The sequence below is a fragment of the Gekko japonicus genome, unplaced genomic scaffold, assembly GCF_001447785.1.
Source record: "Gekko japonicus isolate JY-2015 unplaced genomic scaffold, Gekko_japonicus_V1.1 scaffold388, whole genome shotgun sequence".
In the NCBI taxonomy this organism is placed as follows: domain Eukaryota; kingdom Metazoa; phylum Chordata; class Lepidosauria; order Squamata; family Gekkonidae; genus Gekko; species Gekko japonicus.
The window spans coordinates 275337-298763 of NW_015162490.1; the positions used below are offsets into that span (position 1 = coordinate 275337).

The 23427-nt window shown below is 46.6% G+C and overlaps 1 protein-coding gene across 1 annotated transcript in view; it reads left to right on the forward strand.

The window, feature by feature from the left end:
- Positions 1-10512: 10512 nt before the first annotated feature.
- Positions 10513-23427, forward strand: part of RALGAPA2 (Ral GTPase activating protein, alpha subunit 2 (catalytic)) — a 235075-nt gene continuing 222160 nt past the window's right edge. The window contains exons 1-2 of the mRNA XM_015406000.1: positions 10513-10618; positions 16003-16052. Coding sequence (XP_015261486.1) covers positions 10513-10618; positions 16003-16052 — 156 coding nt within the window. The remainder of the gene's footprint in view (positions 10619-16002; positions 16053-23427) is intronic.

Consider the following 23427-nt stretch of genomic DNA (forward strand, 5'->3'; position numbering starts at 1 on the left):
CAAAGTCCCAAGCCAGTCCAAGGTCACACAGAGAAAGCAGGGTTAGGAGTTGTGGTCACAGAATCTAAAAAGAATGACTTGTTGCTTCCACCACATGCAGGCTCCCAGCCCTGGGTTTTATGGGCACTTCCTAACAAGCCCTTGTTAGCAGCCAGCTGCTCGGGAGTCCTGCCGCCACTACTCCAGGCTGACATCAGCAAGCAGCTGGCAACGGGCCAGGAGACGTGCACTCTGCCGACTTGCTTGCGGCTCCCTTCTTAGCTTCTGCCTCTGGGACTGGAAGGGCACAGAGGGGTGAGCCTGGTGGACTGGCCTTAATCACTTGAGTCTCACCTGCTGCATCGGGGCTGAGCGGTGGCTCTGGATCAGCTGTTGGCAGTGAGTCTTGGTCAGGCTGCCGCTCCTCTGCCTGTTTGCTGGCTTCTGCTGATTCAGAGCCAGCCATGCGTGGCTCCCCTTCTCCTGAGGAGTCCTCCCCCTCTGAGGACTTCATGCCCAGCTCAGGGTGACCCACGGCAACTTTGAAGGCTTCAGCCGCTTGGAAAAACTTCTTTCTCTTGCTTGGTTTTGTTTGATTCTCTGATGCGTAGGGATTTTTCCCTTGTTACAGACGCTCCTCTAAATTTCCCATCCTCTTCATCATTGACCTCAGTGCAGGTAGAAACATGAATGCCTCCTCCATGACTTAAGCTTTTTAAAAAGCCGTTAACCCAGAAGAAGCGGAGTCTGCTTTCTTTAATGTGAAGAGTCATGAATTATTCAGTCTCTTGTGGGTTCATGTAAAAGCACTAAACCTATTAGCAAGCCTTACGGGCAGGGCAAGGACTCCTGTGTTTTGCACAGCCCCCTACTCTCTTAGTGTTCCTGCATCAGCCCTTCCACTTATCCTCAGTCTCTCTCTCTGTTCCCCCTATGCTCCCCCCCCCCCCCCGTGCATGCCAAAAAGTTGAACGATAGAAGCGGAACAAGAGAGTGATTCAAACAAATACGCCCCCCCCCCCCCCGCAGAATGCTTCCGGCACTTGTTCCAAAGGCTTTCAAGGATTCTTCGTTCACCTTGCTTGTTCTTTGCATAAACATCAAGTGTTATTGTTAGCCCCAGGTATGATTGACTGTCTTGCCGTTTGGCCAGGCTTCCCATAATTCTCTGCAGCTCTTAATGGGCCTCACTCAGAGGTTTATGCGGCACTCCAGAGTTCATTTGGCTTCCAGTTGCCTATGAGCTTCCCCAACAGCTGCTGATAACTGCTTCCGCTGCACATATTATATTCACACACAAAACTATCATAACCCTCAAACTGACCTTTAGACTTGCAAATTTAAAAGCCAGTTTGGTGTCGTGGTAAAGTGCGCGGACTCTAATCTGGGAGAACCGGGTTCGATTCCCCACGCCTCCACGTGCAGCTGCTGGATGACCTTGGGCAAGCCATAGTTCTCTCAGAGCTGTTCTTGAAAGAGCAGTCCTCGAAAGAGCTCTCCCAGCCCCGCCTACCTCACAGGGTGTCTGTTGTGGGGAGGGGAAGGGAAGGGAGTTTGTAAGCCGCTCTGGGGCTCCGAGTGAAGGGCAGGGTATAAATCCGATCTCCTCCTCCTGGATTTTTTCTGAGGAATGGGGGCAGGATTTCATGTGGAAAGTTAACATGAACTGAGGTCACCTGTTGGGGATTTTAGCATTGTTCTCCCGGACTCCAGCTCTTGATACAAACCTCATCCTTGATATGGTAGATACTAAGGAATCTTAATTGAAAACAAATTCCCACTGTGCTCCCTAAATGCAGTCTTCCGTGCGCTTTGAAAACAGGATCTGCTCTGGAAGCAGAAGAATTTTTTGCAGACTGGAAAGACTTTAAAGACTATTTGGAGAAACACTGGGATGTAAAGGACAATTTACTTTGCTTTGAGAATTATTGAAAGTTAAAGGATAGCAGAAAATAGATAAATGTATAAGAATAACGGTTGAAGGATAAATTACCTGTGGAAGTGAAAAAAGAGGAAAGGAGTTATAAAGAACATTTAAGAATTGGGCTGGAGGTTGGAGCACTGTGGGAAGCCGAGAAAGGGGGGGGGGGGGGGGGGGGGGGGGAGGAGAGTTGGCACCCGGACAAAAGCCGCTACTCCAGATGCGTGCTCTGGGCCACGGAAACTCTTGGCTCCGGGCTTGGGTGCCAGCCAGCCAGAGAGATGACTCGTTCCGCCTGAAGCCCAATCGGCGAGCGGCGACCATCAGCGGGCTGCAGATGGACCCTCCGTTGATGTGCACTGCTCCTGGACTGTCCCTTCGGGCTCCAGTCGTGCCGCGTCGCTCCGCAGTTGTGTCATCCGGTTCCGCCTCGATCTGATGTCGTCGTCGCTCCCACGGTCCGCCAGATGCCGCCATTGTTCTTCCTCGCCACCGCTGCTTCTCTTACTGCCATTGTCACCGTCAACCCTCCTGGCACGGAACCAGGAGGAGGGTGCCCCCCGCCTCTAAGGCTCTGTTCTTCCCTCATCGGAAAGTCAGTCGCCGTTCTCCCATCACTAGGCATATTTGGTAGCTCAGAATCGATGAGACGGGTCGGCAGGGCTGTTGAGTGCACTGGGGACTAAGAGGGCAGGGTTCCAGGGGTCTTGGTTGTTCATAGGCTTTGTTTTCATGTTATAGGTTGGATCTGGGCATTGAGGGGGTGGCCCAGAGGAAATATTTCTCTGTGGGGCTCTCAGCAGACCCAGCTGGCAGGACATCATAGCAGTCTCCCGGAGGCACTGTCTGTCCTGTATTTCCGGGCAGCATGTGCAGGTGTAGCTAAAGAATAGCAAAAGAAGGAAGTCAAACTTCGTTTTTGCACACCCAGAGCCATTATTTGAATGCTTCCGTTGAACCAGGCCAGAAGCCGCTTCCAGAGCTAAAGTTACTGCTCCAGAGTAAAGGTTAGATGCTTTTTTTTTTTAAATCACATTGTGCCACTTTTATTGGCTCTAACTAGAATGACCTGGAAACGTAACAGAGAGGATTTGTTAGCGTTTCCGTGGGGCATCTTCTCCAAAAGCCAAAGAACTGTGGGAAGAGTAGAAATACGCTGGTTGAAAGGGTGCCGCCTAAATCAAAACGTGTTTGTCTGTTTTAACAAGGTAAAGGTAAAGGTTCCCTTGCTCGAAAGCCAGTCGAGTCCGACTCTAGGGTTGCGGTGCTCATCTCCGTTTCAAAGCCGAAGAGCCAGCGCTGTCTGAAGACGTTTCCGTGGTCATGTGGCCGGCATGACTAAACACCAAGGTGCACGGAACACTGTTACCTTCCCACCGAAGCGGTGCCTATTTATCTACTTGCCATTTCTTGCTTTCGAACTGCTAGGTTGGCAGGAGCTGGAACTAGAGACGGGAGCTCACTCCGTCATGCGGCACACCCGGGTCTCAAACTGCTGAACTACTGACCTTCCACAGCCTGCAGTTCAGCGTCTTAACCACTTGAGCCACCGCAGCTCCTTTTTAACAAGGTAGATGCCGCCAAAAACGAGAAAGCAGGAGGAGGGCATTCCAGGGATGTCCCCATCACTGAATGAATCTGAATGCAGTGCCTCCTCCATTCTCAGGGCACAGTTAGCGTCTGTAACACTTGCTGTTGAAATCTAACTTCTGACCTAAAAGGCTGCATAAACACCGTCGCTTAGCAAGCAACTAGTTTCCCTAGCAGACAGTCTGCCTCTGTGGCAGTTTAGGCCTGCAGGTTTCTGGCAGTACAGTTAAGTCGTCTCCCAGCATCCAGGTCCCGAGGCTGTAACTTTAAAAAGGAAATCCATTCAATACTTTGGGGTGCTCTATGAGTGAGTACTGTAGTGAGTACTGGAGAAGACTCTTGAGAGACCCTTGGACTGCAAGAAGATCAAATCAGTCAATCCTAAAAGAAATCCACCCGGACTGTTCCCTGGAAGGCCAGATACTGAAGCTGAAGCTCAAATACTTTGGCCACCCAATGAGAAGGGAGCACTCACTGGAGAAGACCCTGATGCTGGGAAAGATTGAAAGTCAAAGAAGACGGGGACGGCAAAGGATGAGATGGTTAGACAGTGTCATCGATGCAACGAACATGAAATTGAGCAAACTTCAGAGGACGGTGGAAGACCGGAAGGCCTGGCGGGATCTGGTCCATGGGGTTGCGAAGAGTCGGACTCGACTGTGCGACTGAACAACAACAACAGTGAGTGAGTAAGAGAATGGATGTATTTAAACATGTCCATTTGTGGTTGTTGTTAACTCCTTGCAGTAAAATCAGCAAACTGGCCATCCCTCTGTTTCTGTGCAGATTGTAAGGCTGTCGGGCTGTATTTACCAGGCAAATGAAGAAGAAGAAGAGTTTGGATTTATACCCCACCCTTCACTCAGAGTCTCAGAGCAGCTTACAAACTCCTTTCCCTTCCCCTCCCCACAACAGACACCCTGTGAGGTCGGTGGGACTGAGAGAGCTCTTTCCAGGACTGTCCTTGAGAGAGCAGCTCTGAGAGAACTTGTGACTGACCCAAGGTCATCCAGCAGCTGCAAGTAGTCCGTGCACTTAACCATTACAGCAAACCGGTTCTCAAATGGTAATTAAGGATGGAAGACAGTATCACGAGGAGATAAACCTCTTCATCATGTTTGCAAATCAGCACTGTAAAGGTGCATCTCTGTGTTTTCCCAAGTAAAATGGAACACTGAGGAGTGCCAGGCTAGAGTTTGGCAAACTCCTCTAAATTCTACAGTTCGTATTATATTTTCAGGGCTAGCAACAAAAAGGTCTGATGGGGAAAAATCAATTAAAAGTTTGTGGCAGGGGAGGAGCTTTCCTGAGTCACTGCTCACTTCTTCAGGTATCTGATGAAGTGAGCAGTGACTCACGGAAGCTCCTCCCCTGCCACAAATAACATGGCTACCCGTCTTGAATTAAAAGTCTGAACCTTTTCCTTGCTGTTGTTCCTAAAGTCAGGGGGAGGGGTTGTAAAGCAACAAACAGTTATTTACTGGAATATTTTTTGACTAGGACCATACTAACCTGCCCTTGGAGAGAGTCTGCTTTTTTCCCCTTGTATTGTTTTGAAGCGATCACTTGTTTGTGGGTTCGGTTATTGATCCGAAATCGTTTTCGAAGCTGTGTTTGGGTTGGGTCTCTTATGACAGGAAAAGTGCTTTGGTTTTTTTATATCTATTAGCTATCTATTTATTGATGCCGCTCTAAGGAAAGGTAGCTTGGGAGTTAGATATGGTAGAAACACGAGACAATAGAGCCTATGTTTATTTTCCGCATAAGCATGGTTTGCCTGGAGGGCCTGAGCGAGGTTTTTTGGTTTTAACCAGGGGTCTTTCCTAGAAAAAGAGGTGCAGGGGCTCATTTGCACAACTCATTTGCATATGCCACACCCCCTGACAAAGGGCACGCATGTTTAAAATGAGTTAAGGCATGCAAATGAGTTTAAATCCCCCCCTTCCCTGAGCCTCTCCACTTTTGCGGGGGGAAAGGGGCCATGTCTGCCCACCTCCCCTTCCCCTCTCCTGCCAGCCTGCCGTGGTGGGCTGGCTGGGGAGGGGGAGGGCAGGGAGGCAGGAAAGCCAGGCATTTAACCCCCCCCCCCGAGGCTCAGGGGGAATGTAGGGCATGTTTGTGCACCTCCCCTTCCCCTCCTCCCCTCCCCTTCCCCTCTCCAGACAACCCACCGTGGCAATCTCCTCCCGTGCCTGAGTCCGGGCGGTCTAGGAAAGGGGTGGGTGGGGCCTGGGCTCCTTCCTGCCGGAGCACCGCTCTAGGGCGCTCCGGCAGGAAATGACCCCTGTTTTTAACTAATGGAAGGGCTTGATGACGTTAAGGCTGGGTTTTTATTAAAGCAAGTGCCATGCTGACACTTTGCCCGTGCTTCCTCGTGTGTTTTGTTTGTTGATAAGTGGGGGAAAGTAGCACCAATATAGCATTTCACTCTGCGTGATCTCTGTGACAGAGATGTGATGGTGTTCCTGAGAGGATGCGCAATGCTACATTAAGCACTTGGCTTGTAGGGGTGGCACAGTTGTAGCTGTGCTGTACATAAAATTAATATGAATCCCGCCAGTTAAGAGGAGGATGTAGTGGCTGCGGCATCCATTCAGGTCTCCGTGTGGTTCACTGCTTTCCCCTCCCGGTTTAAGCGTACAGTCTTTCGAATCGTTAATGGTATTTAAAGATGGTGCTTGGTGGCTCTTTCTGGTGAGCAGATGGCTGGGTAGCTGCACAGCTAATAGTGTGCATTGCTTTGCATACCTCAGCTTCTGCAGAATCTAGAGCCTGGCTGTCTAAAAGGAATGTGCACAGGTCGTCCCACAGCCTACTCTACAAGGTGGAAGAAAGAGAGAGCAAGTCCACCGTAAGGCACTTGGTCGGCAGATGAGGGAGCCTGTGTTAAATGGAGGACAAAACCATTGTACATATCTGCAAGCTTCCATGTACATATCTATATATAAATTTTCTATTGCATATGCTTTACAAGAAATCAACAACTAAACCAATTACATATTGAGTGGGACAGCCAAGTATGAATAAATGTGTATATCATCAAGAATCAGCAAGATAAGTAGACTATAAAAATACATGAAACAGAATTTATAATAACGCCATGTATCTTCCTAACTACTACTACTACTATATATAATTATTGCTTCATTTGACAACCACTCATCATCAGTTATCAGTATAAATTGATCTAGTTATTCGTCAAGAATCAGCAAGATAAGTAGACTATAAAAATACATGAAACAGAATTTATAATAACGCCATGTAGCTTGCTAACCACTACTACTACTATATATAATTATTGCTTCATTTGACAACCACTCATCATCAGTTATCAGTATAAACTGATCTAGTTATTCGTCAGATTCTAACTCGTAAGTAATAATTTAGGAATATATGTTTATTCCTGCTCTTCTTCATAGAAATATCGCACGGTTAAACAAGTCTGTAGAAAGGTGTAACTCTTTATGCCAAACTGAATAGAATGGTTGCCAACTCTCTACAAAATGAGGTTTCTTAATATGACCATTCCTCAGTTGTACTAGTTCCATCAATTTCATCAGTTCTGCTAGCTGCCATACATTAGTTAACCAATTTTTAAAACAGATCCAGGTAGTCAGCCGTGTTGAAGCAGTAGAACAAATTTAGAGTCCAGTCAGGCACCTTTAAGACCAACAAAGGTACTATTTGGAAAAGTGTGCCCTGCACACAAAAGCTCATACTTTGAATAAATCTTTGTTGGTCTTAAAGGTGCCACTGGACTCTAAATCTGTTCAATTTTAAAAAGTTAATGTCTTTGTATTCTTCGCAGTTACCAGCAATTAAGATCCTTGCTGTAGTAAGCATATCTTGTACACCGGTGCACTGAATTTAGATAGGACAAAATCATCCAGCAACCCTGATAAGCAGACCGTAGGATCCTCTGGCAATATAATACCAAGCATCCGGGTCATTTCTTTCAATACTTTCCTTCAAAAATTCTTAATCACAGAACAACTCGACCATGAGTGTTTAAATCCCGTTCTTTGTGAGCCGCAAATCCCGCATCAGTAAATATCAGTGTTTATATATTCATTTCAATGTATGTGGGGTTAGATAGCCACTGATTTTTAATCATTTTTCCCTTAGGTTAATACATATGGCAGAAGCAGCCAAAATATCTTGCCATTCTTTGTTTGACATGGGACCAACTATCTTTTGCCATTTGTCATTAAAATATTCAAATGTGGATTCTGACACTTGCAGAAGACTCAGCTAACTGCAGATATCACCCCTTTTATATCACTTTTTTATATATCAGCGGTGGCTCAAGTGGTTAAGACGCTGAATTGCAGGCTGTGGAAGGTCAGTAGTTCAGCAGTTCGAGACCCGGGTGCCGCAAGACGGAATGAGCTCCCGTCTCTAGTTCCAGCTCCTGCCAACCTAGCACTTTGAAAGCAAGACATTGCAAGTAGATAAATAGGGACCACTTTGGTGGGAAGGTAACAGCGTTCCGTGCGCCTTGGTGTTTAGTCATGCCGGCCACATGACCATGGGAACGTCTTCGGACAGCGCTGGCTCTTCGGCTTTGAAACGGAGATGAGCACCGCAACCCTAGAGTCGGATTCAACTGGCTTTCGAGCAAGGGAACCTTTACCTTTACCTTTTTCAGAATGAGTTTGTTCAATCTGAAGTTGATTTGGGACTGTTTGGGAACTTATAAAGTTCCACATGTGAAGTACTGGAACCATCTTATATTATGAATCTGTTCAAAAAGTTCAGAAAACATCTGACAGCCCGCTGCCCCGGGAACATCAATTAGTTGCGTACATTTCTGTTGTGTATTAAAATACTATGTTAAGCTTGAGTCTGAAAAAGGATTGTAAATAGACCAATCAGAGCTGCGCAAGGTTCAGGAGGGAAGCCCTCTGATTGGACCTTATCTGTAAATAGTCCCCACTGGTGGACCTCCTGATGGCACCTGGTATTTCTGGCCATTGTGTGACAGAGGGTTGGACTGGATGGGCCTTTGGCCTGATCCAACATTGGCGTCTCTTATGTTCTTATGTTATTGGTTGTTCGCTGACATATGGGCGTGGCTACCTAAGCCCGGACTGTTTAAAAGAGAGCCTGTTGCTCTATGTTTTTGTCTCGTTCATGTTATCGTTCTGATTCTTCTGACTTCGTTGAATAAAGCTGATTCACTGTTCACTAGCTGTGTTGAGTCTCGTACTATTTCTCAGCCGGAGGGATTCCCAACAATCAGTTAAGGAGGCAGGTCTTCGTTTCAGACTCCTGTCTCAGTGGTGGGACTTACCCTACTCTTCAGGTGTTCCCCGAACCTTATAATAACTTCTCCTAGAACTCAGAGAGAAGACTATAAAAAGGCAAAAATGCTGGGTAAATACAGCAGAGAACTGAACCAGAGATAGTAAACAAAAAGTCTGGAAGACCACTAGCAATGTTATGGCACCAAAACTTTGGCCCTCCCTGCATTCCCCAGGGAGACTTGTCTGTTCCCCTCTGTTGTCTTTCACCAGTGGGTAAAGACTTGTTTTTGTTTTCATAGAATCATTGAGTTGGAAGGGATTTCCATGGTCATCTAGTCCAACCCCCTGCACAATGGAGGAAATTCACAAATTCCTCCCCCCCCCCCAGTGACCCCTTGCTCTATGTGCAGAAAAGGGCAAAAACAACAACCACCAAACCCTCCAGGATCTCTGGCCAAACGGGCCTGGAGAAAAACAGCTTCATGACTCCAAAGTGGTGATCGGTTTTGTTTGGCATTCCCCCGGTAACTGTTATCGGTGTGGTGCAGGGATCCTCAGCTTGGTTCCCGTGGGGGCCACGGCACCCACTTTTCTAGTGCCCATCAAGCGTTTTTAGAAAGGGGGGGGCGGGTGAGTCCTGCTCAGCAAGGCTTCTGATTGGAGATTTGATCTGTGGTGCAGATTTTTAAAAACGCTGCCTTGGCAGCCGTTGTCACCACAACACAAGGATCTTCACTGTGTGACTGAAGGTAAGCTGTGGCAGCCATTGCGTGGCTGACTTCGCTTATTGTGACAGGCATCATGTAGCGGCCATTTTGCGGCTGCGCCCATCACACTGTTTCAGAATTCCAAAGGTGCTTAAAAGGAAGTCCTTCTTCACCCAAAGAGTGATGAACACATGGAATTCACTGCCACAGGAGGTGGTGGTGGCAGCTACAAGCATAGACTGCTTCAAGAGGGAATTGGATAAGCATATGGAGCAGAGGTCCATCAGTGGCTATTAGCCACAAGGTATAGATAGGAACTCTCAGGCTGGGGCAAGGGGTACTCTGTCATCTTGGTGCTTGGGGGGGGCAACAGTGGGAGGGCTTCTAGTGTCCTGGCCCCACTGGTGGACCTCCTGATGGCACCTGGTGTTTTTGGCCACTGTGTGATAAGAGTGTTGGACTGGATGGGCCATTGGCCTGAGCCAACATGGGCTTCTCTTATGTTCTTATAGGAACTCTCGGTCTGGGAAAAGGGATGTTCTGTATTCTTGGTGCTTGGGGTGGGGGGGCAACAGTGTGAGGACTCCTAGTGTCCTGGCCCCGCTGCTGGACCTCCTGATGGCACCTGGTGTTTTTGGCCACTGTGTGATCAGAGTGTTGGACTAGATGGGCCATTGGTCTGATCCAACATTGGCTTCTCTGATGTCCTTATGTGCCTGCAGGCTCAAAAAGGTTGGGGACCCCTGGTGTAGTAGTTAGAGTGTCGGACTAGGGTCTGGGAAACCCAGATTGTTGTGAGTATAAAACAGAGGACAGGAGAACAATGTAAGCCGTTTTGGGTTCCCATTGGGGAGAAAGTTAGGATATAAATCAAGTAAGTAAAATAAATATGTTTTTAGTTAATTATATAGACATACTTTATTTTAAATGCTTCGATGTTTTGATGATTGCTACTGTGGGAACCCTGTTTGGGTGGAAACATGCCACAGAAATGTTTTTAAGTAAAAAATAATTCTTGCCCTTTTTCTCATAGCTTTCTTTTTCTTTCTTTTTTTGTCCTGCAGATGCTATGGATGGAAGTGAACTTAAACCATTTTTTGAAGCTAATTATTCTCAGATTTATTTTATCTTCTATGAAAATTTCATAACACTGGAAACTAACTTGAAACAAAAAGGTAAGGTTTACTTTAGGTGTTTCTCCGGTAGCTTCTGACTTGGCAACCCTAGTTGGTATTGACTTCTAAAGCCCGGTATAGCTTGGGGCCAGCATACCTTAAGGGCTGCCTTCTCCCACATGAACCTACCCATCCACTCCAGTCGTCTTTGCAGGCTTTGCTTTGGGTGCCCCTGCCATCTGTGGCTAGGTGGGTGGCAATGCTCCCTCTAAGTTGTGGAGTCTTGTGAAGAAAAATTCTGCTTCGTGAGCTACCGGCATTAAAGTTGTGAGCGAGGGATTTGTCTGCTGCATAAATCAGTTTGCTCTGGAGCCATGCTCCCTGAGCCTAAGACAACAGTGTGTGAGCCAGAGGCTAAAAATCTGTGAGCTAGCTCACACTGACTCAGCTTAGAGGGGACATTGGTGGGTGGCATACTGAGAAGGGCCCTTCCTGATCACGGTGCTGAAACTCTGGAACTCTTTCACTCGGGAGGTTTGTCTGTCTCTTTCTGACTGTCTCCCGCCAACAAGTGAAGCCTTTTTTGTTTCATTTTGGCATACCCCAGCAGTCTGTTATTGGTCCTCCTTCCTGGTTTTGTATGTGTTTTTTTTTTTAAAAAACAACCTTTTAATCTTTATTTAATACAAGCAAGTACATATAACGTCAGAAATATAGCTTAACGTCAGAAATATAGCTTAACTGGTACATGTGATAAAACTTACATAACAAACAATGTAGACTCGTTATTAACCAAAAAAAACCCCAACAGTTTGACAAAGAACTTCATTAACATGAAACATCCCATGAAATGCATCAATACAGGAGATTTATGGTATCCAAAATCGAAGAATACTCAGGTTTTGTGGATAAACAGTCCAGGAAGGGGAACCAGATGGAGGTAAATTTAGAATCAAACGATTCTGTAGCCTTAGAAAGAAGAGAATCAGTAAGTTTGTGTGTCAGACAGAAATCACAGACTTTTAAGTAGCCAGGTTGATAATGTAAGGTGAGTATTATTTTTCCAGGATTTTGCAATTAAAAGTCTGGCGGCTGCACATAAAAGAATCTGTTCCTTACGAAGCCGGGGCTGAAGGGCTAAGTTGCCATGTACCTAACAATAAGGATTCTGCGTCAAGTGGTAGTTGGAAAGCAGTAACGTTACAGATGTGATTAACGATCAGTCTCCAAACGGCCTTGACATGGCGCACAGTCTCACCAAGAGTGCCTATACGAACGAATTTCACCACAACCCCTCCAGCACAGTGGGGATGTCGATTGTGTTGGGGTTTTTTTTTGTCCGTATGTTTTTATCGCATTGATAAATATTAAATTACGTTCTAACGTTTTTGATCTTTGGCACCTCGGGCGGACTGTTTGGTTGAAAAGGTGGCAGAGAAAAGCTTTACATAAACAAATAGCCGTGCATTGTGAGGCTGCGCTAATGGAAGAAAGGAGATGGGGCAGTTTTGTCCCCCCCCCCACTGCAACCTCATAAGAACATAAGAAAATAAGAGACGCCAGTGTTGGATCAGGCCAAAGGCCCATCCAGTCCAACACTCTGTGTCACACAGTGGCCAGAAATACCAGGTGCCCTCAGGAGGTCCACCAGTGGGGCCAGGACACTAGAAGCCCTCCCACTGTTGACCCCACCAAGCACCAAGAAGACAGAGCATCCCTTGCCCCAGAGTCCCTATCTATACCTTGTAGTTCATAGTCACTGATGGACCTCTGCTCCATATGCCTATCTAATTCCCTCTTGAAGCCGTCCATGCTTGTAGCCGCCACCACTTCCTGTGGCAGTGAATTCCATATGTTAATCACTCTTTGGGTGAAGAAGTACTTCCTTTTATCCGTTCTGACCCGACCACTCAGCAATTTCATTGTGTGCCCACGAGTTCTTGTATTGTGACAAAGGGAGAAAAGTACCTCTTTCTCTACCTGCTCTTTCCCATGCATAATCTTATAAACCTCAATCATGTCACCCCTCAGTTGTCGTTTCTCCAAGCTAAAGAGCCCCAAGTGCCTTAACCTTTCCTCATAGGGAAAGTGTTCCTACCCTTTTATCATTCGAGTTGCCCTTTTCTGCACTTTTTCCAAAGCTAGAATACCTCCCTATCCATGCCCTCAGGAACAAACTTTCCCTGAGGCTGGGAAAGGAGCGCTGTGGGAGGAGAATGTGTAAAAGATCAACGGTGCTTGGATCTTGCAGTTCATGGACACACAACCCCGCTTTTTCTCAGTCTCCGTTTCTTATTTTGTCAGCTTTGGTGAATAAAGACACATTTTAAGTTATACATTCACTACATGCTACTGCGGCTTGCAGCCAATAATCCGTCCAGCAATTTCAAATCAGTTTTTGAAAGTAATCTTTGCTATATCTAGTCCCTCAGGTTTCTAGCCCAGGGCCTCCTTTCCTCTCCCAGCCCCACCCTTATTCAGCCTCTCATTTCCCTAAACACCCAACCTCACTTTCGTTTCTGTGCTGCTTTGCCATACCACAGCGCACAGCCATCCCTTGTGCATGGACCTGATTTCTTCTTTCCTTATGTTTCCCTTTGTGTGTTCCTCGTATCCTTAAGAGCTCTCTGGTGTCTTGCCATCTCCCAGATAGATCTTCCCCATTTCTCAGTTCTAGGTCCGGCAATTTTTTAACCTGTTTGTTAATTATTTGGAGCTGGGAGTAAGCAGTGAAGCGGCTAAGTTTGTGGATGACGGTAAGTTGTTCAGGGTGGTGAGAACTAGGGAGGACTGTGAGGCATTCCAGAGGGATCTGTCGAGGATGGGTGAGTGGGCGTCAGCATGGCAAACGAGGTCCAATGTGGGCGAGTGCAAAGTAACGCCCATTGCAGCCAAAAATCCTACCTATCAATATACATTGATGGGGTCTGAACTGGTGGTAACTGACTAGGAGAGAGATCGTGGAGTCATAAGAACATAAGAGACACCAATGTTGGATCAGGCCAAAGGCCCATCCAGTCCAACACTCTGTATCACACAGTGGCCAGAAATACCAGGTGCCATCAGGAGGTCCATCAGTGGGGCCAGGACATTAGAAGAAGAAGAAGAAGAAGAGATTGGATTTATACCCCGCCCTTCACTTGGAGTCTCAGAGCGACTTACAAACTCCTTTCCCTTCCCCTCCCCACAACAGACACCCTGTGAGGTGGGTGGGGCTGAGAGAACTCTGACACAAACTGCTCTTTTTCAAGGACAGCTGTGCCAGAGCTTGTGACTGACCCAAGGTCACATCAGCAGGTGCAAGTGGAGGAGTGGGGAATCAAACCCGGTTCTCCCAGATTAGAGTCTGCACACTTAACCACTACACCAAACTGGCCTTCCCACTGTTGACCCCCCCCCCCCCAACCACAAAGAAGTACAGAGCATCACTTGCCCCAGAGTCGTCGTAGATAACTCCCCGAAAATGTCGACTCAATGTGCAACTGCAATAAAAAGGGCAGATGCTATCTGGGGGGATTATTAGGAAGGGGATTGATAACAAATCAGCCAGTATCATCATGCCCCTATAGAAATCTATGGTGCAGCCTCATTGGAATATTGTGTATAGTTCTGGTCACGGTACCTCAAAAAAGATATTACAGTGTTGGGAAAAGTGCAGAAAAGGGCAACTGAAATGATTAAGGGGATGGTACAGCTTCCCTATGAAGAAAGGTTGAAGAGGTTAGGGCCCTTTAGCTTGGAGAAGTGACAACTGAGGGGTGACGTGATAGAAGTTTGCAAAATTATGCATGGGATAGAGAAGGCAGAGAAAGAAGTACTTTTCTCCCTCTTTCACAATACAGGAACTCTTGGGCACTCCGTGAAATTAATGAGCTGTAGGGTTAGAACTGATAAAAGGAAATCCTTCACCCAAAAGGAAGTCTTTCTTCATGTGGAATTCACTGCCGCAGGAAGTGGTGGCAGCTACAAGCATAGACAGCTTCAAGAGGGGATTGGGTAAACATATGGAGCAGTGGTCCATCAGTGGTTATGAGCCACAAGGTATAGATGGAACACTCTGTCTGGGGCAGTGGTGCTCTGTATTCTTGGTGCTTGGAGGGGGGCAACAGTGGGAGAACTGGAGTTCTGGCCCCGCTGGTGGACCTCCTGACTGTTAACCAAATTTGTGTGTGTGTGCACAGTCCATTGTGTATAGCAATAAATAGTCCATAAAGCAAATATCAAGCTCATTCTCTAACATGACGGTGCCTGGTATTTTTGGCCACTGTGTGACACAGAGTGTTGGACTGGATGGGCCATTGGCCTGATCCAACATTGGCTTCTCTCATGTTCTTATTGCACATGATAGAGTCACCAGCTGTCAGCATCTTGTGCCTGAACTATCCTGTGCAGCACTCATTCCATGTGATTCTGTAACTTCCTACAATTCAGCTCTTAGGCAGCAGCCAGTCAGCTTGTAGGCTGGAGCAAAAACGTTAAAAAGATTATTCCAAGCAGACACCTAGGTTTGAGGACAAAGTAGAAGGACTTTCCTTCACAGCACTGCTAGAGTCATATGCTTGTGAATTCTCAAACTCCATGATGAGGTTCATTGATAGAGATTGTAATTCATGACAATGATTATTGTAGGTATCATCTGATATTTCTGCCTTGTCTCTAAAACTTGTAATTCGCCATTTATATATATTGTCTACACCTTGTTTTAGATAGTTTAATGCTTTTTCTGCAATCCTAGGGCTCTTCCGCGTTCTCATTTTTGTCACTTGCGTGTCCCTGTTGCTTCAGGATTTTTTCTTTTCTGCATATGTTTACTCCCTCTAGTGGTCAATTTGTTATCACTTTGCTTTATGTCCAGCATAAAAACCTGCAGTTTAAATTTGGAGGGAAGTATGCGGGACTGAAGCTGAAGCTCAAATGCTTTGGCCACCCAATGAGAAGGGAGCCCTCACTGGAGAAGACCCTGATGCTGGGAAAGATTGAAGGTCAAAGAAGAAGGGGACGTCAAAGGATGAGCTGACTAGACAGTGTTATCGATGCAACGAACATGAAATTAAGCAGACTCCAGAGCATGGCGGAGGACAGGAGGACCTGGCATGATGTGGTCCATGCAGTCGCGAAGAGTTGGACTCGACTGTGCGACTGAACAACAACAAATGCTGGACGTATAGCAATATAATATTGAATCGACCACCAGAGGGAGCAAAACGTGCAGAAATCAAAACAAAACCCACAGAGCAATAGGGACACATAAGTGATGAAAGTGAGAATGCAGAAGAAGAATGCAGCATTGTTAATTTTGTGTTTTTTTGCCTTAAAGTATCCACTTTTACATGGACAGGCCTGTTCATGACTGAGCTGAACTAAGAAACTGCACATCCGGCAGGATTTTGTTCTCGGGAGTAGTACCTTGATCCGTAATAACAAGAATGTTCCTCTATTCCTAGGAAATAAATCGCAAAGGGAAGAGCTGGACTCCATTCTCTTTCTTTTTGAAGTAAGTTCTTGCGTTTCCAAACCTCTTTCATAGCGATAAAGAATACGTTCTCTTCCTGGCAAACATTTCTCACAAACAGTACATCAAGACTGGTTTATGACTATTGGACAGTGTTGCAAATGGTGGTGGCCGGGTCCTGCCCTCTCTCCCTCCTCCTTATAATTAGGAACTGAACTGTTAACAAAATATTTAATTTGACCTCTCGGTGTTTTTCCCATGCTTTTGATTATTTCTTTGGGGATGAGAGTGGGAATAGGCTAGAAGGCTCCTAGCAGCCTCCGGGGCTTGACTACTGTCTTTGCAGGATTTGGCCCATCCAGTGCAGGCAGTAAAAGGACTTGCAATATGGGGTAGATAGTGCTTGTATACTTTAGTGCCCTGTAGTAAGGATTACACTAGTAGTAATCTATGTTCATTGGACAGTGTTGCAAATGGTGGTGGCCGGGTCCTGCCCTCTCTCCCGCCTCCATATAATTAGGAACTGAACTGTTAACAAAATATTCCATTTGACATCTCGGCGTTTTTTTCATGCTTTTGATCATTTCTTTGGGGATGAGAGTGGGAATAGGCTAGAAGGCTCCTAGCAGCCTCCGGATTTGGCCCATCCAGTGCAGGCAGTAAAAGGACTTGCAATATGGGGTAGATAGTGCTTGTATACTTTAGTGGCCTGTAGTAAGGATTACACTAGTAGTAATCTATGTTCATTGGATTACATACTTTAAATTGCGCTGTATAAGTATTAGCCTACTGTGGGCTGGATCCCAGAGATCCATCGCGCTAATAGAGGCACTTTCCTCTGGTGGAAAGGAGTCTTCACATGGTGTAAGATGCTCGTTTGCCAAAATAGGACCCTCTTAAACCAGGAAATGATTCCACTAGAGGAAAGAGCCTCCACTAGCACAACGCACCTGCTGAATCCTGCCCTCGTTTATTTATTTGTTTAAACATTTTTATATAAACCCACCTTTCCTCTTTGTCCAGTCTCACTTACAATAATAGCTTATTTTTGGGTAGCTTGTTTCTGGAGAGAATTTGAACGGAATGCTTCCAGAAAGGAAAAATTATTTCGTTAATGTGGTACCTGTTCCAGTCTTTGGTGTTTGTCTTCTGAAAAGTTGCAGATTTATGAACCACATGTCTATGCAGCACTGACATTGAATTTTTCTGAGTAGTTAAACCAAAAATATTCTGGGGGGGGGGGGTTCCCTCTCCCTTCTGGTTCTTCTGTGCTGAAATCTTCTGGTATGAAAGTGATAGTGTTATTCTGAAGACAGGGTCAGAATTTTTTTCCACGGAAAGGAGCTGTCATAAGATTGGCTGAGGGTTCCCTCAAAGCAAACATAAGGCAGAAAAACTGTGTAAATGTCATCTAGATTAACATCTATATTTTCGAGCCGTAGGAGGTTCACAAATTGGTTGTTTGGGCAGCCAATTTCATCCTGTATCAGCAGGAGTAAGGGCTTGTCCCCTGTTTTGTTTCAATTAGCTAAATAGCTAATGAGGGTTATTAGAGCTTGGCACCTGGAATCAAACTTCAGCACATCCAGATCAGTAAACACCTTTTAGAGCAGGATTTACATAATCATTATACCTTTTTGGAACACTTGCAACCATTTGAGTGACACCTGGTATTGATAAATGTTACAAACTAAGCTGTGTCTCAGTTTCCAAAGAAAGGGGGTTCTCTTTTTACATGGTGGAATTCTAAGGCTGAAAGCACTACTCCACCCTTTACTTACAACTGCATAGTAAAGGTAAAGGTTCCCTTCCTCGAAAGCCAGTCAAATCCGACTCTAGGGTTGCGGTGCTCATCTCCGTTTCAAAGCCGAAGAGCCAGCGCTGTCCGAAGACGTTTCCGTGGTCATGTGGCCGGCATGACTAAACACCAAGGCGCACGGAGCGCTGTTACCTCCCCACTGAAGTGGTACCTCTTTATCTACTTGCAATTTCTTGCTTTCGAACTGCTAGGTTGGCAGGAGCTGGAACTAGAGACGGGAGCTCACTCCGTCATGCGGCAACTCGGGTCTCGAACTGCTGAACTACCGACCTTCCACAGCCTGCAGTTCAGCATCTTAACCACTCGAGCCACCGCAGCTCAACTGCATACTGAGGGGGAAACTACTCTGGTGGAATGGAGAATGTTCCTCCAAGGAACAAAGCACAGAGAGCTCAGGAAAGGGCTGGGTCCGCACCGCCTTTGTCACCACTAGTCATCTGTTGCTCCACATACAGTGGCTAGTGGTTAATGTTTCCCCGCCTGGTCACTTGGCTCCCGAACCCTTCCATTTACCTGTACTTTAATATTTTAACTTGTAATGTAAGCCACCCTGAGCCTGCCTCGGCGGGGAGGGCAGGATACAAATCAAATCAATCAATAAATAATCTTATTGTAGACAATGTCCAGCTTTCCCTCTCAGCTGCAACACGCTGTGGGACCGGAACATGTCGTCTGCAGGTGGTGATGTGATTATTACATGTCTCGTTTTATGATGTGTCCAGCATCTTAAATAGTCAGTGTTAAATAGTCAAGAGAGCCAGTTTGGTGTAGTGGTTAAGTGTGTGGACTGGGAGAACCAGGTTTGATTCCCCATTCCTCCACTTGCAGCTGCTGGATGACCTTGGGCAAGCCATAGTTCTGTCAGGGCTGTTCTCTCAGGGCCAGTTCTCTCAGCTCTCTCTCAGCCCCAACTCCCTCACAGGGTGTCTGTTGTGGGGAGGGGGAAGGGAGAGGAGTTTGTAAGCCACTCTGAGACTCCAAGTGGAGGGCAGGGTATAAATCCAATCTCCTCCTCCTCCTCCTCTTCTTCTTCTTCGTAACCTGTTAACATAGTTGATTAACATGCGTAATTTTTTTTTAACAGACAAGCTATTTTGAGTGATCCACATGCTTGCTGCTCCCAGAATTGTCCCACGCCTATTTTTTTTAAGTATAAAGAAGACCAGATGAACCAGTTTTCACATCGACAGTGACTTGAAGTATCTCCCACTTCCAGTCCCTTTTGTGACAACCAGGCAGATACGAATTAATTAATTTCTTTGTTTTCATTTATAATCTGCCCTTCTCACTGGGACTCAAGGCAGATTACAGGTACGATAGAATTAGTTGGTCAGTCAGGAAGCCAGTTACAAAATATAGCATTTGAATGATAACAGTATTGGAATCTAACAGCAAGGTTTCCTGGCAAAAAAAAAAGGCTATTCCTTCCGTCAGCAAGCTGATTGCAAAATGTGGTCATGTTTGAGTCTAACAGCAAAAATTCTTAGTAAAACGGCATAATCCTGTGGGGCTGGGAGTGCAGAAATAGCATCCCTAACAGAGGTTGCCTGCCAAGCTGATGCCTTGCAACACAGCTATTCTGCTCTGCAGAAACAGGTTCCCAGGGAATCCAACCACTGGGACAATATAACAGGAATGACAGTAAGTATTTACGCAGCACTTTAGGCTCAAGTGGTTAAGACGCTGAACTGCAGGCTGTGGAAGGTCGGTAGTTCAGCAGTTCGAGACCCGGGTGTGCCGCATGACGGAGTGAGCTCCCGTCTCTAGTTCCAGCTCCTGCCAACCTAGCAGTTCGAAAGCAAGAAATTGCAAGTAGATAAATAGGTACCACTTCGGTGGGAAGGGAACAGCGTTCCGTGCGCCTTGGTGTTTAGTCATGCCGGCCACATGACCACGGAAACGTCTTCGGACAGCGCTGGTTCTTCGGCTTTGAAATGGAGATGAGCCAACCCTAGAGTTGGACTCGATTGGCTTTCGAGCAAGGGAACCTTTACCTTTTACTTTAGGGTGTTCAGAGCCCTTCACATATGTTATCTCAATAATCATTAGATAGTTTTATGCAGGGGTCATTTCGTAGAAAAAGAGGTGCAGGAGCTCATTAGCATAACTCATTAGCATAATTCATTTGCATATGCCACACACCCTGACATCACCGGAAGTGTGTCAGAAGGCAACACCCACCGCTCAGGCTCCACTTATTTTGGACTGTTTTGGATTGCTAGCTGTTGGGGGGGGGGGAACGTGGAGATCTGTCCCTCATAGAGGAGGGAGAGCTTGTACCTGAATAAAACCTGGTCTTAAAAGTGCCACTGGACTGTTTTGGACCGGGGAGCCGGGGGGGGGGGGGCTCTGCAGCTTACCCGGCTGGTTCTTGCTCTGACTGAGTGGGAGCAGGGGGTGGGGCTTGTTGCCTGTGCCCACCCCCTGGGCTCTTTACTGCCGGAGCTCCGCTCCTGTGCGCTCCTGCAAGAAATGACCCCTGGTTTTATGCAGTGGTAAGGTCGCTAGCCGCAGGGGTGAGTTGTCTAAAGCCTTCTAGTAACTTCATGCTTAAGACTTTATCCTACAGGCTCTTTTCTGCCGATGGTGGATCTTTCTTCTCCTTCCGCCAGCTTAAAGAGCCACCATCTGCAGAATGTCATTGAATAGCCTCAGCGATAGGAGATGTATTTTTAACCTGCTGTGATATACTTAATGTGACATGTTTCCAAGCAGCAGAGGCCGTTGGTTGGTATCAAAACTTTGGAGCAATCTAGGAAACAGTCATGTTGGTTAGACAACGTAAAATGTTAGGGGGGGGGGAATAGCATGCTCAAGTGGTAAACTATAGTTTTACCAGAGAAACTACTTTAGAGAAGAAGAGTCTAGTCTTTGTCTTAGAATCACAGATCTGGAAGGGGCCAGACAGGCCATCTAGTCCAACCCCCTGCCCAATGCAGTATCAGCCTAGAGCCTCCCTGGCTCCAGAGTCCAGCCACAGCTTTTAAAGACTGCCAGTGAGGGGGAGCTCACCACCTCCCTGGGCAGCCGATGCCACTGTTGCACAACGTTTACTGTAAAAATGTATTTCCCAGGGCTATTTTTGGGCAGGAACGCACAGGAACGGAGTTCCGGCTGGCTTCAGAGTTGGCCACGCCCACTACTGCCATAACCTCTGCATGCGTGGCTACAGAGGGAAGGCCTGGAGAGTGACCCCCCCCCGGAAATTCTGAGGCTGGTGGGCCTGGGGGGGCCTGGAAGGATCGGGGAGGCATTTAAAGCCAAGGGAAAGAATGGGGCATGGCCTAATATGCTAATGAGCTGCACTGTCCAGGTGTGGCCTAATATGCTAATGAGTTTCTGCTGTTGGGTGTGGCCTATTATACTAATGAGTTCCTGCTGGGCTTTTTCTACAAAAAAAGCCCTGGTTTTTTTCCTAATATCCAGCCTGTACCTTAATTTAAACCCATGATTGTGAGTCTTCTCCTCTGCTGCCAACAGGAACAGCTCCCTGCCCTCCCCTAAGGGACAGCCCTTTAGATACTTAAAGAGAGCATGTTAGACTGCAAAACTTTAAAATATTAACCCGATGGTACATGACACCGGTAAAATTAGCCCGTATATAGGGCTCTTTTTGTAGCAGGAACTCCTTTGCATATTAGGCGACACACCCCTCATGTAGCCAATCCTCCGAGAGCTGACAGTAGCCCCTGTAAGAAGAGCTCTGTAAGCTGTTGGGGGATTGGCTACATTAGGGGTGTGTCGCCTAAGATGCAAAGGAGTTCCTGCTACAAAAAGAGTGACTTCCTGGGCTCCTTCAAACACTGTTGGTAAGACTGCCCTCTGTTACAGATTTTCTGGAGGGAAATTGAAAGGTATGTTTTCCTGATAACAGGATACAACATCACTCTAACACCGGAAGTCATTTTCTTGTGCCACTGGACATCAATGGACATTCCTGATATCAGGAAAGATTTGATTAACTGCCTACTTACAGCTGCCAAAACATCCATTGTGAATTTATGGAGGCAACAAGTAGTACTATCTGTAGACTTGTGATTTGACAAAAATTGGGCACTTATTAAGTATGGGAAAAAATCAATAATGACCTTCTGCAATCAGACATCTTTCCTAGACAGACGACATAAAGCCAAATGGTTCCCCTGTATGGAGTATATTAATTCTAACAAGATTCTACCCTCAAACCCTATCTATCAAGAGTTACTTTAAAATATATTCCTCTTTACCTACCTCTCCTCTGCCTTCTCTTAGTCTCAAAGTGTCCTGATGATATCTGTGTTTGAAGTAGAAGGAATATTATTAGTTAAACGGTGTATATGACATCAAAAAGGGTAGCGGTTTATATACGACTAGTTATAACTGATTAACACTTACATTTATGTGTTGTATATTTGTATTTAATAGTCCAGATAATTGTTTACAATTTGGTATGTTCTGTTGCTTGTTGTAGAAATGTTAAGTTTTATGTTTTGTATTTGTCTTGTTTTTTTAATAAAATTTTAAAAAGAGAGAGAGCAATCGTGTCCCCCTCAACCTCCTCTTCTTCAGACTAGACATTCCCAGGTCCCTCAGCCTTTCCTCATCGGGCTTGGTCTCCAGGCCCCTGATCACCCTCATCGCTCTCCTCCGTACCCGCTCCATTCTGTCCCCTTTTTGAAGTGAGGCCTCGAGAACTGCACACGAGACTCCAGTATTGGATCTTGAGACATGGAGATCCAGTCAGCGTAGACAGCTGAAGCCTGTGGAAGTGGTGACACAGCCAGCATCAATATTGAACCTCTCCAGGCAGTTGAAAGGCTTCCTCAGCCAGAAGGACAGTTGTTGGATGTAGAGCCAGTGAAGGTGTACAGCTCGGGAGCAGGATGCGGGGGTTGCGTGTGTTCACTCTCCCCGCCTGCTTCTGTGTGGCAGTCTCCTCCTGCTCCAGTGGCCAGAGCTGGCATTGCATGCTGTTTTCAGTAACCCCGGGCGTATTCATGGAAGAGCCCAGTTTTGGTCAGCATTCTCAAGTGCCGAAGGTTGCTTTTCCCGGGTTCATTTTTACTCGGGTCGGGGCTGCTTGTGCGTAATGCTAAGCTTAGGTGCTGGGAGGGACGAGGGCACTGCAGGGTTGGTTTCAGGTCTCCCCCGCCACTATCCTTATTACCCACCCACATGCCCCCCTTCCCATCTGCTCCGCTTATGTGTTGTTCCGTGCCTACTCACAGCAGCCCACCCTGTCTGTATGTCCTTTCCCTGACTGGGGCAAGTGTGTGGTTGGGAGCAATGTTCCCTCTAAGCTGTGCAGTCTTGTGAGCAAAAAAACTACTTTGTGAGCTACGGGCATTAAAGTGTGAGCGGGCGATGTGGCTGCTGCATCAATCAGTTTGCTCTGGAGCCCTCCTTCCTGAGCTGAGACAAAAAATGTGTGAGCTAGAGGCTAAAAAACTGTGAGCTAGCTCACACTGACTCAGCTTAGAGGGAACACTGGTTGGGAGTGCCGCCGTGGTGACTGCCAGTAGCAGTGCCCCTGTGTGCTGTTCACACACTTACTCCCCGAGAGCCAGTCTGGTGTCGTGGTTAAGTGCGCGGACTCTAATCTGGGAGAACCGGGTTTGA